Source organism: Grus americana, chromosome 2 (genome assembly GCF_028858705.1).
Source record: "Grus americana isolate bGruAme1 chromosome 2, bGruAme1.mat, whole genome shotgun sequence".
In the NCBI taxonomy this organism is placed as follows: domain Eukaryota; kingdom Metazoa; phylum Chordata; class Aves; order Gruiformes; family Gruidae; genus Grus; species Grus americana.
Genome location: NC_072853.1, coordinates 141,991,760 through 142,009,673, shown reverse-complemented (window position 1 = coordinate 142,009,673; position 17,914 = coordinate 141,991,760). Strand labels below are relative to the sequence as shown.

At 37.6% G+C, this 17,914-nt stretch overlaps 1 protein-coding gene across 7 annotated transcripts in view; it reads left to right on the top strand.

The window, feature by feature from the left end:
- The window catches only part of PPP1R9A (protein phosphatase 1 regulatory subunit 9A), a 147,855-nt gene that overhangs the window by 95,041 nt on the left and 34,900 nt on the right, over positions 1 to 17,914 (top strand). For all 7 annotated transcript variants that reach the window (XM_054814449.1, XM_054814455.1, XM_054814448.1 and 4 more), the window contains exons 6-7: positions 5,081 to 5,216; positions 13,587 to 13,742. In XM_054814449.1, the coding sequence (XP_054670424.1) occupies positions 5,081 to 5,216; positions 13,587 to 13,742 (292 nt within the window). The remainder of the gene's footprint in view (positions 1 to 5,080; positions 5,217 to 13,586; positions 13,743 to 17,914) is intronic.

Genomic DNA, 17,914 nt, shown 5'->3' with positions numbered 1-17,914 from the left:
CTCTGAGGGGAAGTGGAGAGGGAGTTGCTGAGCTCCTCTCCCTGGTATCCAGTGATACAGAGGCTACAGAACTTCTGCACAATAGGTCAGTTTACTGGTAGCTCTATCTCCAGAGTCTTTGGAGCCTCTTCTCCAAAGTTTTCTCTAAACACTACCTGCGTTGCTCTGTCAGATTTTTCTTACATGATCTTAGCTAACTTCATTCAATCATTGCCCCTTTCATCTACGGATGGTTGTTACTTCCTCATGTTACTTTTGGTGTTAGTCTCCAGGCAGAGTTGTTCCCTTATTTATGTTAGTTTTGGGTCACTATCGTCACTAATCTCCAGGCAAACCTTGTTTACTTCCTTCTACTAATCACCCTCAGTTCTTCTTTGTTACAGCTAATAGCTTTAAAGATTATGTACACGCTTGTCTCTGGTGCAAGGGAGGGTTGGGTGGACTTACAGACATAAGACAGAAGGCATCTTTAGCAAGTTTGCTGTGTGGTTGTTTTAGCTGCTGGCTGGGTTAAATCACGACAACAGTGACAAGATAACAGGCAATGAACAGAAGGTGGCAGCAAGGGAAATTCTGACTAGGTATTTCCACCAAAAGTACATTGGAACAGGTTGCATGCCATCATTAGAGAGATTCAAAACTGATCAAGGCCATGACAAAATTGGTCCTGCTTTGAGTTAGGGGGGTTGGGGTAGAACAGAGCTCCCTTCCAACCTAAATTATTCAGTGAATCAAAGAGTCTTTATAACTCAGTTTCAAGAAGTTTCATTTTCAGTTTCTTTTTCTGAAGAAGTGTGGTGGAACCTCATAGCTTGTGAATTCCTGATGTCCAGTCAGCAACCTCTGCGTTTGAGGCTGCCATCTTTTCAGAGAGCTCGATCTTGTTCATGAAAACCAGACAAGTTCCAGCTTGCGCTGCTGTAACTAAATAAAACTGCCTTCTTACAGAGTTCACACCACTTTTAGCACTTTGGATTAATTATATGGCTATTATCCTAATGGAAGCAGCCAGAGTAAGTAATTGAAGACATCTTGAAATAAATTAGATAAATGGTAGCATAAGCAGCTTTGTGCTTTAAAGATCAGAGGAAAACCATTTTTAAAAACCATCTGTAAAGCTCTCTCAAATACAATGAACTTTACTGTACAATTTTTATTGACCAAACTATATTTTAGGAAAGGTTAGAAGAAAAAATTGTGAATCCTGCTGCAGCAAAAAAACCCATTCTTTATTTCTTAGAAGGAATCTGCTGGATTCTTACTTGATTTTTGTTGAATTTAAGGAATCCATACTAAATTATTTTTAACTGAGCATTTAAGGCCTGAAGTGTTTTTAGGAGAAATCGTTCACAGAGAATAAATCACTAAAAATCCATGCTGTGGAACTTCACGTTTGTGTCACAGAGTTAGTGTCTCCACACATTTTTCTAGTACCAAAGTTCTTTTCAAAATGGAAATGTTTCTTAATTAAATTAATTCTTATAATAATGTTTCTGGTTCCCATGGTTGGTAAAAAAATATTTTGTTTTGTTCTGTTATTTCAAGACACACAGGTCTGCAGTTCCTCATTTAATAAAAGCTGGAAATATGCAGAAAGCCTTATATCAGGTGTACTTTAAAATCATTAAATCATGGCTGGATTGCAGGAGATGTAGGAGTTGCTGCCAATTTCAGTAGAATGCTTTTCTTAACCACCATTACTGTAGTCAAATTTTAATTATATTCCTAGCTCTGTCCCTATTTATTTTAACAACAACCAAAGAGAATATTTCACAGCTGGTAATTCAGCTAGATTGTGTGTAACTCTGAAGATCAAGGTCAGTTCATGCCCTGCTTCTCTGTGATGTTCTCTCCTCTCTCTTTTTTATGGACATCAGAAATAATCAGTAATGGCCTGAGATTTCTAGTGCAGTGATGGCTTGTAGTACAGCTGCACATATTCGCTGGGTTTTATTTTGCGGTTGCTGGCTTTAATAATTAAGAGGAATATTATCGTGATGAGGTTTAAAGGCTTTAAAACCCTCATTTGTCTCATATCCAGAGACATAACCAGCTTCTTAAATATATTATTACTGATAGACTTTACAGTTCTTTGTTATAATACTTTTGGCCCTTGAGACTAATTAATCAAGTCTGAAATGCATGTGCTTAATTTTGGTGAGCCAGAGTGATGCGAAATACATAATTAGCCACTTTGTTGAAGTGTGCATGTTGTGGTTCAGTGACTAATTTTCTGGTCAGTGAATCACAACCTTATGCCTCTTTTTGTATTTAAACACTTCAGATTATGATAGTTCTTGTATTTAAAGCCATTCTAGGCATAAAGATCTAATTCATGCTGAGCATTTTAATAACTGCCTCCGCTTTATGGTTTTCTGAGAGAGAAATATTTATTCATCTCTCTTTAAATTATGAAATTATAATTTATGGCTTATTTTAGTTACAAATTAAACATAACTATATGTAGCAAGGCATTCTTAAGGTCATGGAATGCAACATGGCAAAAGGTTTGGTTCAATTTATTAAAAATTGTAATTGTTGGCAACGCAATATTCCATTTTACAAATTTACCATTCTGTATCTATAACTGACATCAGTCATAGATTGAATGCTTCCAAATATTTATTTTCAAACACTTTGCAAATGTCTCACTTCAAAGCAGTAAACCGTAGGAAAATAAAACATTCCTTGCACATTTCTATTTTGGAAAACATTTGATTTAAACTTTGTCATTGCTTTGAGGCTTTTATTCGTGTATCATCTAACAGCTTCAGGTATCACTGAGGAACTTCATTTTGACATATGACTCAAGCCTTGAAAATTACATCATTATAAACTGTGAGTGGCTTTGGCATGAGAAGAAAAATTCAATTAATAAGCTTTAATGGTTTTACTCCCTACCTAAACTCAGTTGTCTGTATGAAAATATTACTGCATTGCAGTCTAATGTGTCAAAACCACTCCTAAATTATCAGGAGTTATCAGACTTCAGATGCATTACATATTGTCTGTTCTAAGTTTTCAGTGTACAAAAAGGGTTGTATGAAGTATTTCAAGTATCTTATTTTCTAAGGGAGGTGAATTATCAGGCAGAGGGCAGGGGGGAATATAGTATCTGCATCAGTTTGTGTGGTTTCATAATTTTTACCACATTGGTGATGTCGCTCATGTATTTACAAATGTGATGCTCTCTCTACTGTGTGTAAATAATACACACATGCATAATGTTGCTTAAGATGTTTATTTAAAATTAAAGTGTTTTTTTTCCCATATTCTCTTTTAACTTGTTTTTACACAGAGGAGACAAATACGGCACAAATATGGGTTGAATCCTTTTTTTATTTCGTGTAGTAGTATCTAAAGTTCATTGTTCCTCCCCATTGAGACTGAAAACGTGGCTGGTTTAGTGTTTGCAATACTTGGCTCTAAAATTAAAATTCAGAGGAAACAGGATCTGACTATGAGTCAGTATGCAGAACAGATGAAGTATAGGGACCATGAAGAAACATTCTTTTTCTTTCAGCCCAAGGTCTTTATCATTAATGAGAACCAATGTCATATTTTGTAATTGTAGGATATGAGTGCCAGACTGTGATCTGTTTTGATCAGGATTAAAATGCTGATGTTATTTCCTTGATTTTGTTCTAGTTTCTGCTGTATTTTCTATAAATGTTTTTAAACTAAGACACTTTCTTGCAAATTATTTTCAGAGCACCTTGTGTCATTATTTCAAATGGAGTCACTCATTGTCACCTTTCTTATCCTTTTGGAAGAAATTACTGACTTGGATATTTTGATGGTGTTGAAATAATCTCCAAATTGTATTCCTTTCTATAGTGCCTGATTTCATAGAGTCTGACAAATTGTTTGGCATAGGAAATGGATTCAGGGTCATCCACTCAGGGGAAGTTGGCTTATGCATGGACGCCAAATCCCAAGTGACTTTAACAGTGATAGGTAGTACTAATGGAAGTCTTTTTCTTACATGAGATATAACGCACATTTCTACCTTTCATTCCAATAATAAATTAAATTCATCGTTTGAGCCTAATGTTGTGGAAACAAATAATTTACCATATGCAGTGTATCAGTGTCACCTGATAGTGCTTTTCAGCTCAGCATAATACTTTTTTCACCTGTAATTACCTAATTGTCTTTCTAGCCTGCTAAGAAAATATTCCTTCAGCTTGACATCTTTAAATTGTGTTTTTGTTCAGTAATTTACAGTGGTGGTACTGTATAATGGGTGTTTATCATTAATGCTATAGATAGCAAAATATCTAATTACAATTATGCCACTGCGGTGAAAAAAGGGTTACGATCCAAGCCAATTCTGAATTTCAGTTGCTGAAAGCAAGATTGGAAAGCAGTCTTGTAAATCTCAACAAAGAAAGAGGCACTTCCCTTGTCTTCTGTTAAGCCAAAGAAATGTGCTTCCAGTGTTCCGCAATAGCTAACAGTGGAGAAGAACGCTCCTTAGCAACAGAAGTTCATGAAATAAAAGAGAGATTTAAATGCGGCTTAAAATTAGGGAAATAGTGTCTGTCAGATTTAAAAATGTGGAAATAGATTCACTGTTAGAGACAGAAGGAAGGCAGATATAAAAGTTCAGAAATGTCTTCTAAGTCAAGATGGAGAAAGAAGTTACTCTGGTGTGTGTTCCTTTCACTGCGAGCAGCCGGAAGTTTGTCTATGCTGTTACTGTGCATCTGGTCTTCTGTAGGCTTCTGGAAAATGTGTGGCTGTTAAGGGGATGGAAGTGATGATATGTTTTTTTGAAATTGCCCCACACTAGGTCTGTGTCCATAAGGTTCAAACTCAGTGAATCTTTTTTGCTGAAATTTGGAATGGAGGCTTGAGTGGTCACTTCCCCCCCCCCCCCCAATACTGTCGTGGTCTGATCACTCTGAGTCTTGCACACAGTGCCCTTCTGGCAAATGTCACAGAACACATTTAGAACAATCACGGCCATGTATCTCTGGAGAAAAAGGCTACCCTTTGTACAAGACACAGCTAAAAATCGAGAACTTTGGTAAAACAATAGGAGTAATATTTTTTCACTAATGTTTGTTTTGTATAGGTTTGTAATTGGACGAGAAAAACCGGGACAAGTGAGTGAGGTTGCGCAGCTGATTAGCCAAACTCTAGAACAAGAACGCCGCCAGAGAGAGCTGCTGGAGCAGCATTATGCACAGTATGATGCAGATGATGATGAGGTAACAGACTGTCTAGTGTTTCACTATTCAGTGTTTTTTCATGTTCTGTTTTCTATTCCTAATTCCTGCTTTTTAATTGTCACTTAGAGGTCAACTTCTGGCCCTCTCCATTACCTCTGCTGCTGATTTTTACAGATTTTAATGATGAATCTTATTTGAAGAACAAAGATACTCAAAAGCTTTTCAGCATGGATTAAAATATTTGTTTTGTTCCAGAAGAGCAAATATCAAATTGATTGATGCTTCTGTAATCATTGCTCTTCCTTTGAAGGTGTATGCTTTGTCTGAAATAAGGGAATAAAGTTGGTTTTCTTGTGCACTGAAACACTGGGGTTTTTTGGGAAAACTGGTAAAAGTCGCCTTCTAACTTTTAGGGGGTTGAGGAAGTTTTACACCCTTTTTTTTCCCTAAAAGAATCGATGTTGTTCTTAACTGAGAACATTAAGAAATTTTCTGACATTTCCAGGTAAGATGCCTCCTTCCACACACTGCTTTTTGTTTCTGTGTGAACAGATATTCCACAGGATGAATTATCTACCTTGCCTGGAGTGTGTATTGATGTTCATGATTAGTGCCTGATGCCCCAATATAAACGTTTTGAAACTATCAGCTTTATTCAGTAAATTTTCCATAATTTCTTCCCATTTGCTTAAAATTCTAATATGCCTAAATACCAAGATGCTTGGAAAGATTAAGGACAGATCTTTTTCAGAGACTGCTGTCTGTCTTACTCCCTAAATTAGCTGCTGGATTAAGGTAAAAGACAGTTGCTGTAACAAGTCACTTAGCTCAAGCATACTGTCTTCATTTCACATTACCTTGAATAACATTATTTGAAATGCCAGATTCCATGTATTAGTGTGGTTTTGTTTAGGCCAGATTTTTTGTTTTGTCTGGGGAAGGAGGCAGTAGAGAAGGGGTGACAGAGAATTCACGCAATGCATTTATTTCAGTTTAGTTTTCTTTTAGGTACTGAGAAGTGGCTTCTAAACAGTGAAATTAGAAAAAAATACTCTGAGATTAAATCAGGATACACTCAGACTTTGAAACATACTGTTAAACTAGCAATAGGTCAGAACAATCAGAAGTGACCCAGAAAACTCAGTAAAAATCCTATCTAGCCCCAGTGATGCTTTCAGTCACTTTAATTTCCACTGATATTGAAAATAAAAATATTTGAGTATGTGTTAGAATGAATCCTGTTGTAAGCGCCTATAACTCGTACAAATAAAAGTTGTACATGTATGTATTGGGGATGCATACATATGTGTGCCTGTGCAAGACCATGAAGGCTAGGAAATCCATATCCTCTCTGTTCCCTCCTCAACCCTTAGAAACATGCAAGTCTTCTAATTTCTGTTTAGTTTAGAATTAAAATTCAAGTTCTTAACTGATTTCTTGAAGATAGTCTATAATCTCCTCAAGAGACACCTGTCTTTAGCCTTTGGAACAAGAGACTTCTCACAACTCATCACAGCATGCTGTAGATGTCAGAGTTTGGAGACCTGTGACATCATTTTATGGTAAACATAGTCCAATAGCTTTCATTTTGGCAGGAGAGGTGTGTCCTAAATACTGATGTGCAAATCCTTCTCACTGTGTGCTTGCACATTGAGGGATGCGTGGCTGAAGGCAGACCTATGTGAGTAATTGATGAAAGTCTCAAAGGCTTGTGTTGCTTACCTTCATGCACCACACAGATGTCATAACTCAAGATCTGGCAATAAAGAAAAGGTTGTTAAAACTATATAGATCAATACCGATCCTGGTAGTACCTCAGCCTTTGGTAGGGGTTGCTGCTGTGCTGATGCTGACAGTGACACTTGTGTACTGATGACCGTGCAAGTGTTTCTCAGCACAATGGTGAAAGAGCACAGACATGAGTAGGTATCAGATACTTTTTGTGATGCGGCTGGTTGTCCTTGCAATTCAGTGGTTACAAACTCTCAAGCCCTGTTCACTGCATAAATTTTTAACATAAAAAATACTAAATGCACAAAGTGTTTTCTATTGGTAGTGTCTTTGGATGATAGAAAATAAGATAGGGCAAGTAATTAACAGACTTAAAGGCATCTTTTCTTATCATAGCACTACACTGAGGATGATGACCACCTCTATAACTATGATGTGCTTTTTGGTCATTAGCATTTACAGTGCAAAGGGGACTTTTATGCAGTGGGTGAGGAAAGGAGGAAGAATAAAAGGAAACAACATCTACCAGGGGAGATCCAGAGTATCATCAAAGATCTCTTTTGGAAGGAGAAAGAATTAAGCTTCAGAGCAAATGCAGTACTTCAGTTCTCAAAATATACGTTGGGATCATTGAAGTTCATACCCATTTCCTCCTTGATGCCATGTATATATTTGGGAGGGTGGTCGTAAACCTTATTCTCAGAATAGATGGCTGGGATGTAGTTACTAAAGTATGCAATGAGGCATGTTCCCTTTCTTAATTAACAGACTTATCAGAAGTAAGTTTTATTGGGAACCTGCAGCAATCCTGAATTTATTTATTTATTTGTCACCTGACTATGCCATCCAAGTAAACTCACATAACTTGCACCATTCCCAGGCACTTGAGATGATGGAAGCTGTGATCTAATGCACATTAGACACAGTTCAAAGACATTTTTGGTCAACACAAGCACTTCTGCTCTATTTACTGCCAAATACGAGCATTACTACTTTCAGCTCACCTCGTTCCGTGAGGGCAAATGTGGCTGGCTTTATGTTGCTATATGCCAGACACCACTGCCAGCCCTGCATTCTTTGGCCCTGGTAAGCAGGGCATCTTTTGGGCAAGAAAATCTTAATTTACACTGTCTGAATGAATATCCACAAATATACAAAACCCCCTACTCTTTCGAGTCCATTTCCTCAGAGTGATAGTGATTCTGACTGCATGAAGTTCAGGAATATTTGGAGTGCCAGTGTAAGGAGTTTCGTGCTGAGGTGGCAGAGAATTATACAGGAGTTGCTCAGTCTCAGAGCTATCAAACTATCCTATTCATTTTCATGCAGTTCTTAAAATGTGGTAACATGGATCTCCAGATACAATTCTGCATAAATAAACAAGAAAATTATCTTTATTCAACCTTCCATTGAGGCTGTAAAATTCTGAGCCTCAGAAACCTTACCACAAAGACAGCAATAACATGTCAGGTTTCCAGAGCAGGAAATCAGTGATCTGTGTTTGAGTCCTGGAGTCACTGCACATGACTGTGTTTGGTAGAGCTGGTCAAATCACAGGAAAAGAGTGTGTGCCAGGCATATGCAGGTCCTGGTGTTTTATCTTGCTGTGCCACCAGCTAGCTGGATTTCCTCTGTTTTGAAACTTAGGGCAGTCTTCATCATAGCCCAAGCATCATCTAGCTATTTTAGAAGGATCCCAGTTCTTTAAAAAGTCAATTTTGCCTTCTGCCGGCCAGCGTGCACTGGACTTGAGTCAGATGCTAAATTAGAGAGGCACTGGTTAGCCTGCTGTAACTTCTCATTCCATTGCCTTGCAGGAGTGTTACATGACAGTTACTTGTTGGGGAAGTGTCACACTAATACACGTAGTGTTTCCAAACGATACGTCATTTACTATATAAATGCCCTGCATCCCTGCACTTCAGAATCTGCTGTTATCGTGGACTGCAGGTCGTCAGAGGGTTGCAGGATGCTTTCAGATGCTCTTTCATTTAAGTCTTTGCATGGAAACACAAGAACCTTGTACAGAACTGACAACCACTAAAAGGGATGCCCACAATGGGGTCCATGCAAAGACAAGCAGGATAGATGTGCAACAGCTCACAGTTTGTTGTTAAGCTCCCAGGAGCCAAGCAGAGCCAGTAGTATCAGTTATTTCTCAAGTACTACTTACGATAGGCAGTGTTGGCATTTCCTCGTGAGCCTATGCTAACTACAGGAAAGCTAAGAGAGTATGTTGTTTCAGGTGCTGCTTCTAGATAGCCTGCTGCAGAGTTTACTCATCACCAGTTTGTCTCGCATCCCTTTAATTTGTTGTATCCTGTCAGAAAACAAAGCTCAAAGGCTTTGAAGTAGGCACTGTCTTTGTATTTCCTACTTAATGTGTTAAGTACGATCTGAATCTGTATCCTTGACTGAAACCTTTTGATTGCTCTGTGTTAACACAGTCTTCTGTGCATATTTTAGTCAAATTCTGCCATTTCTTGGAATTTTGATTTGAACATGATATTATCTTCTTCATGTTCTACAGTGAATGACAAAAGTCACATAAAGCAGATGACCTGTTCCCCAGAAGGCTGTATATGGTGATGCAGGATGTGGAATTAATAACGTACTCCAGAGTTCTATTCACTCTGTGGCCATGGACAAGTGCTTTTATGCAAGTGACATTTAAATGTATTTTAATATCGCTAATAGTAATTTGAATATTTTTTCATTTTTAATATTCATTTATCAGGATATTCTGAGACCAAAGCAGCATTAGAAACATTGAAGAAAATCTTGACACACACATGAAAAGAAAAATGTTGCAATGCACTTGAATGTCTAACACCCAAAGAATACCTTTGTTTAACAAGATCTTTCAGAGAGTACAGTTGTTTTTCCAACATCATTAATATGAAGCACTCCTGTAAAAGTGGTGATTGATACTATACCATTATGGTTTTCTTTGCTCCTCTAAAAGAACTAAGTATAAACCATGAAAAAAATCAAACAAAGAGGTGGGCTTGAGTTATTTTTATAGTTCTTCAAATGGCGTTCCGTGATTATGAGAGAGTTTCAGCATAAATAAAAGATTTAGCTTGATGCAGCCTTTGTTATGGTGATTTGGGGAAGGTCTGTCTGCATTATCCTGGCTGGTGCTGCTGCTCCTTCTTTCTGCTTGGGAGCGTTAGGCCCATTTCAAGAATTTACAAGGCAGTTAAACAATGTGAGTAACACATTTTCCCTTTTAAAGTGGGAAATTGCAGTTCATGTTGATAAAGATAATTTCCTGCTATTGACTGTGATAGTATGTAGCTAAATTGAATGGCTAAAATCAGAAGCTATTGCTGTGGATGGGGTAAGCTTAAGCCCTAGGTGCTACTGAAATGAGAAATGGGTCTTTTGCACAGATGAATTTTGCTCACCCATACGGACTGAAGTGTCTGAGATTTTCCTTCAAGAGCCTGTAAGTTTTCATTGACTATTGAGTATGAAAAAAAATATCATTGTTGCTGTCAGCTAAGAAGACAAAATGTATTGCAAGGAACCTCAGGCAGCTACAATAACAACTGTTCTCTTACAAGGCTTTGTTATTTTGAAGTAAAATAACTTTTGTCTGTGCTTTGTTGCTTCTTGTAAACCACTGAATTTCCCGTTCTAGCTTACTGGCGCAGGGTCTGAACAACCTTCTGGTAGTTTCATGTGAAACAAAAGTCAGCAGAGATAATTTTTTCAGGGAAAGTATGTTTCATGTAGTTTATGACATATATTTCCTTAAAGCACACATTGGTTCTTTTGAACCTGTAATTTCTGTTTCATGTAATTATAAGGTCAGATCCCTTTCTTTTGAAGACAAAAGCAAAAGTCGCATTTATCTCTGTGTTCTGTAATGTGTTTGTGTCATCCTGCTGTCTTGTTTACCTGAGCAACCTGCAGTGCTTTGCTTTGCTTTGATGACTGCTTTTTGCATTAATTGAAGCAAAAATGACTGTGCTCATCGATACTCATTATGTACAATTTGAAGCAAGATTTTCTTTTGTGTTCATTTTAAGCTGCCTGACGTCCCTCTTCAAACACTCTGGCTCCTGAGACCAGGAAAATATTGCCTGCTCTTGAATTTTTCCCCAGAATAAGTTAGTCCTTCATACGTGTTTGTTTTTCTTCTTGTATGAAGTACTTCTCTTTAGTTTAAGTCTTTGGAGGAATCAGTTTTAACTAAACTCATTGGTTTTATTCTTGTACCAAAATTGGTAAATGTAATTAAAATTTTGCATTAATATATTCCTTTAAAATTCACATGTAGCTGAGCCAGATCTGGGTTTTTTATGTAAAAAATGAGTTTGCATGTTAACATGAGTTTGCTAGTTAACCTATTTCCACCTCCTCTTTGCATGCTCCAGAGATTTCCTTGCCATTGCTGATGGACCCGCCAAGATGTTTTTTTCATGTAGAAATGACAGTTGTGTATCACATTGTAGATTTTTCAGGGATAATGACTGCAAAATCAACAGTACATGGATTGTGTTAGTATTTCGTCCCCACAATAATTCCTTGCATTGAAATCTCACTGGGATTTTATGCTTCTTGCCCTGATGGTATTTGAAGGTGGTGTTACATGCTCCTGGAAAAAGCCTAATTATCTGTTTAGACAGTAACTGCATGTAGCCATGGGGAATAAAATAGAAACAGAAGTTACTACAAGCGTAGCATAACAGAAGATTTTGTGTATGCATGTGAGATCTAGACATACAAATGATAAATTTAATTTAAGGTGTTTTGTTTAGCTGTAATACTAACACGCCAGAAACCTCCAGTCAGACCGATTGTGTGTTCTTTGCTTCTGTTTTAAATAAGGAAAAAAGAAGCAAAACCGTTAACTTTTTTTGTTGAAGACTAGTAGGAACTAGTGGGATTCTTAGACTTAGTAGACATAAAATATGTAAAATAAATGGTTACTGTTTATTTCATTGGAGAATATGTAACTATTTATAGAGACAGAGATCTCCCCTCTAAGAAGTGGCTCACATTAATGGTGATGTTTAAAGTATGGATGGGTTGGGCATGTTGGTGACTTGACTTACCTTCTTGTTGATAGTTCTTTTAAAGTCAGAAGATTATACCAGTCAGTCTATGCTTTCTGTGTGTTTGGCTTGCTTTGTTTTTTAGAACTTTAGTGGTTTTAAAAAAGGAGAATATAGACATTTCATGATCTTTAAGGGTCCCTTCCAACCCAAACCATTCTATGATTCTATGTGCTATTTATCCAAGAAATGGTGATGTTTTATTGCAAGTATATCACCCTGTTGTTGGACGTGTACATGTATCTCTTCTGTCTGTGTGTACTTGTGCACCTAGACTTAAAGTGCTTCCATGCACTGCTTTTTAATTGAGAGAGATTTACATAAGCCTAAACAACAGCTGGGAAACTAAATTAAGGTGGGAACTTGAGATTTGAATTGCTGTTTTGACATCTGAGTTCTTACCTGTTGTGTTGAAAAATTCTTCTGACAAAAAATTACTCTAGTAGATAATCCTAGCACTACTGGGAGTATACTTCTGATAATAATATTATATGCCTTCATCTCAGGAACTGAAAGCTCATGAACAAAAACTTGAGTAGTTCTGTCAAATTTTGGTGTTATTACTGTATAAACATGAGAAGGACTGCACCCCTTCCCCCGCCCTTCCTTTTCCATGTATTTTTTGAGTCCCAAGCTTTATAAATCCAGATGTGGCCCTGAGGGAAGTGTTTGCTTTGTAATATGTTTGCATAGTCATTTGCAATGCCAGCAGGCTATTCGTGATCCATATGTGATGTACTCCAGCTTCCAGAGGGAGCCCTGCTGAAGCAGAGTGGTACCCAGCCACCTTAGGCATAGGGAAAGATGAGCACAGGTGTATGTGCAAAAGATTGTCTAGGCAACTTGGGGTTTAATATTGCAAGCTTTTTCTTTTCAGTATTATTGTTTTATTTTGTTTAATCATGAGATACCGATGTAGCTTATGATTTTTTTAAAATTCTGTTTTGTCAGCAAGTTGTTCACATCTCATGGTTTACCAGCCCAAGAAAGATCCACATTTTCTGTTTAAACCTAGCAAGAAGCAGCTCCTTATTCAGGGTGAAAATTCAGTAAACTCTGACTTCAGTCTCTGAACGTGTCTCTAACACTCGGTTTCTTTTTCCTGCTGCAGTCTTTCTGTATGGGTGTGACTTTTCTATCGTTAATTTGTTTATAAAGAACAAACCAATGGATTTTAAAATTCAACATGGAATATCACTGGAGAATTGCTTCCTCCAGATGGTTTACAAAAGACTAATCAAGATCCTGTGGTCCTGTTCTGCTTTTATTTCTGTTTGGAAAAGATTCCTTGTTAAATCTGAGATAATTGGAGACATCTTCCTATGGAAAAGAGGCCTCACTTGGAAAAGGATGAAAACCATTGAAATACAGAGCCAGTAATGTTTAAGCACTAAATTCTTAGTGTTTTCTCCTCTCTCTTGATGTTCTGAAATAGTACCGTGGAGTTGTATTTTGTCTGGTATAATTCATAAGTACTAGGGTTATAGCTCAAGAAAAAGATAAACTTTTTTGAATGCATTATGCTAGGTTTGCACAGTAGCTTAATTACTCTTTGAACAGTCTCTGCCTAATAAGAGGATAACTGGAATTTTTTAAATGCTGTAAAATTAAGACAGGGGAATATGCTACAGATGAAGAAGATGAAGACATGGGACCTGTCCTTCCAGGAGGTGACATGGCTATTGAAGTGTTCGATCTCCCTGAAAATGATGACATGTTCTCCCCCAGTGATGTGGACACCAGCAAGCTTGCTCACAAATTCAAAGAGGTAAGTTACAGATCAGAAAATATTCCTGAAATATCTCACTGGAATTAGATTTCAAGTTATCTCATTGCTCAATGCTTGTTTTTTCTCTTGAAAACTAGAGTTTTTGCTTGAAAACCGAGTATACTTGGTACTTTTCAATGACTGAAAAAGTTCTGCTTAAAAGAAGTGGAACTGTTCTTCAGAGTTGTTTTAGCAGCAGCTTTCAGGTGATTGTTGTATTTGATGGAGGGTAGTTTAGAATTTAAATTTTCAGCACAGAAGTTATTTTGTCTCAGCACTTAGTTTGCATTTTTCAACCAGGAAGACAAAGTGCAAGTTAATTCATTACTAGCAGATTACTGCTATTTTTTTTTTAAAGATTCCAATTAAAAGCAATCAGGAAAACCAAACAACAAATGCTAAATTTCAGTTAAAAAGGGACATGTGGAGCTAATCCTATACCATTATACAGCAACTCATCAATGTACAGCAGCGTCATATGTTTGGCCATGTGTTTAGAAAGATGCTGTTTAGAAAGATGCTGTACTGGGGAAGCAGGCATATTTCAAGCTGGTGTTTTACCAAACCCAGTGGTTACAGAGTTTGTATAGCATCCACTGCTACTAACCAGGACTTGAATCAGTGGTGTTCACTGCAGTCATTGAATTCCTATAACTTAACAAACCAAAGTGCTGAGTGAGGGGTTGAGTGATGACAGTAAAGAACATTTTTCTTTTTAAATACAGGAAGATGGAAGGGGTGAAAGTAGCCAGAACCTCATACAAGATTTGAGCAGCAAAACCTGGGCCCACAAAAGAGTTTTAAAATACAGAGGCTCCCTTTTTACCCTTCTTTCTCTGTCCTCTCCCCTTCCCCTTCCCTCCACTCAAACCAGGTATTTTATCTTCTATAAATATATGTTTCTACTACTCTCTAGTGAGAGTACTGTATGGAAAGTAATCAACCAATGAGCAACCAGTCTTCCCCTTTTCTGCTGATACACTTTTCAGCCTTTGGATGCCTACTGTTATTCATTGTTGTTTCCTGAAAGTTTTTTACTTTACTTAAATGATAATTTTCTCACTCTATATTTCAAGTTCCGGGCTCCTATGCAAATTAGCAGAACAGTCGACTTCATTTTCTAATACTTTGCATCATACATTGTGATACTTTCTCAAAGTGGTGGGAAGATGCTACCATTCTGATTGTGCCAGTGTACCAAGGCTATACAAACCACAGATGTAGTGATGGGCAAGGCACTCACCTTTGAATGAATTACATGTAAAACTATGCTTGAATACAGTTTCCATCAACTTGGGCTACTCCCACACCTGAGCATGTCCAAAGTGATTTGAAGCTATTTGCAGACCTGTCTGATGTAATGGCCTCAAAAAGCTGGTGTAGAGGCGATCAGATGAAGGGACTTTGGGATGCTCCAGTTTAAGTGCAGATGAGAGCCTGGGAAGAAAACATAAGAGTGGACTCTTTTTCAGTAACCCACGCAGTTACCGCTGTTACAAGCATGCCGCTTTTGTTTCACTGGTTGTATTTAACAGTACAGAGCTGCATTTTGTTGGCTGCTACAGAGTGAGTACATGTATTTTTCTTGGTATTTGCCCTGAATTCTTTCAACACTAGAGGACTTGTTCACGATCATGCTGCACAAGCCCACACAGTGTTTTCTGGAATTGTATTTAAAGAATAGCTGTTCTTTCTTGTTCTTACTCCAAAGATTAATGGAAGTATTAAACAAGTGGGTTGGACATAATCTTTAAGCATAATAGTTTGACCTAATTAGTTGAATTCAGTCTTTGCAATGAAAAATGTGCTCACGTAGTTTGAGAGCACTCTTATTTGCAATGCCTTGCTTTTGGAATGAAAGTCAGAAGAGAGATGGGCATTCCTGGGTGAATCACTGTACTTCTGCAAGTCTTGTTTTCCTGGCTGTAAAACAGGAAAAATGGGACTGATTTTCCTTAACTGCTTTGAGAGAAAGAGCTAGAAGCTTTATTTTAGCTGTGATGATTGAAGAAAGACAAGATCTGTAGGGAGAAGGGACATCTTATGTAAGAATTAGGTATTACATTTCGTGTCTTAATGAAATATATGAAAAATGGATTATTATTATGTACAAAAAATATATAATGTTTGTATAAAAATTGTCATGGAGATTATTAGATTCTATTGGGTACTTTCTTTCCCACTGTACTCTGGATACTTCAACATTTGCTAGCTTTTCATCCCATTCTACCTTTTGCATTCTTTGATGAATTCAATCCATTTTCTCTATATATCTTATTTTTTATAAAAAGTTTTATTGTTTTGAAGAAAATGAATCAGCTTTTCAAAACATCTTTGAAAAGGAAATGTGCCAAAAATGATTCAAAATGCCTTTGTTAAAATGAAGCCTTCACAATTTTATATTGTCTTAGAAAACATAAAAATACAAAATAGTATCTGCCAAGAATTTGGCATTATATGGGACATGGAATAAAGTTATTTCTGCTCCCCTGTTAGTAAACTTGCTTAAAAATTTTTAACTGTAGAGTCCAGGTTTGCTTGCCAAACAATTGACTTTGCCTGTTGTTCATTCTAACCTGTAAGTGTATTAGTATTTCTCATCTATTCTGCAAGCATTAGTTCTTTAAAAAAAAGGAAAAAAGAAAAAAGTAGATGTCCAGCTACACATTTGTCTGTTCAGCAGGAAAGTGTCTTTTTTCTTCTGCCTCAGTGGGATCTGCTGTACCATGTACTGATTCAATGATCTGACTGTATGTCAGAATGCTCAGTATTCATTTTTTAACTTAATAACAGAGTATAAAAATAACTGTTAAAACCATCTGTACCTGGGCAGATTGTCATTTATGCAACAATTTGGAGTTTATTTGTATGCAATAATAAGCTGTTTAAGTGCTGCTTATGGGTTTGTGGGGTTTTAGAAGAGATAGGAATGGACTGTAAGCAGGTAGCCTAAGGCTTTGAGTCTTGGCTTTTTGATTTCATTATTAACTCTGCAAAGGGCAAAGTCTAGCTCATCCATCCTTCCTCTGATTTTATCTCCAAAACAGTGAGGTAGCAGAACTGAGCAAAGGCCTGGGAACTTCGTAAACACCATGACATTTTGAGAGGGTTCTTTTGTAATTTTTCACTATTAACAAATAGAATGATGAGAAAAAACAGTTCTCAATCTCTGAAAATTGCAGATCAGAGGTTGGATTGAGTGAGCTCAAAAATTGCAAGTAACTTCTTGCAAATGCTAATTAAAGTATCCCCATAGTTTCCTCTAATATGTATAAACTACAAAAAGGTATATATCCTTCTCGGCTCCCTGGTCTACTGAGTGGAGTAGCACCACGAGCCACTTCTTGGCATTAACACCAGCTCCAGGGCTGCCAGGTGCCGTGTTCCCAGCTGCACTGGCATGTCTCCATCCTGGACCAGTAGCCCTGCTCTCAAGTGGCACTTCCTCAGGAGCCCCGTGGGATCCACGGGTTATTTGTGTGCTCGGGGAAGGTTCGGTCTGGCCCCATGCATGTTCCACCTGCTAGTGTGCCTGATGGGCCTCTATGTTTCTGCAAGCTGTTATAGTCAGTGCCTGGTTTCATTTGACATGAAATCCTTTATCTGTTTTCACTGAGCACTTGAAGATGCGTTATGCTTTTCAGTGCAAAATCAAAGAGTGTAAGTAACAGATGATCCAGGGGACGAGAAGTGCTTACAGTCTCCTCTAGGGACAGTGACCAAGAAATGAGTAGTGGAAAGAACATTCCTAAACTGTTCCTCAGGTGGGATTGGTTGCATCAGTGCCTCCTTTATTCCTTCCAGCATAAATTCGGTAACTCTTCACCAGAAAGGACAAGGTTTATTCACTAGATCAGTTAAGACTGATTTGCAAACTGAACTGAATCTGAGAGTGTGCATTTCCTGTGCTGCCACAAGAAGTGCCTTCAAGAGGTCCCATGAAAAGGGAATTTCAAAAGTAGCTTGGCCTTTCTCAAGGCCAGGTTGGATGGGGCTTTGGGCAACCTGGTCTAGTGGAGGGTGTCCTGCACGTGCAGGGGGATTGGAACTAGATGATCTTTAAGGGCCCTTCCAGCCCAAACCATTCTGTGATTCTATCATTCTATGACAGAAATTTGTACTGTGATGACTCCTATTAATTTGAAAATCACTGCTCTCTTCTAGAAGAACTT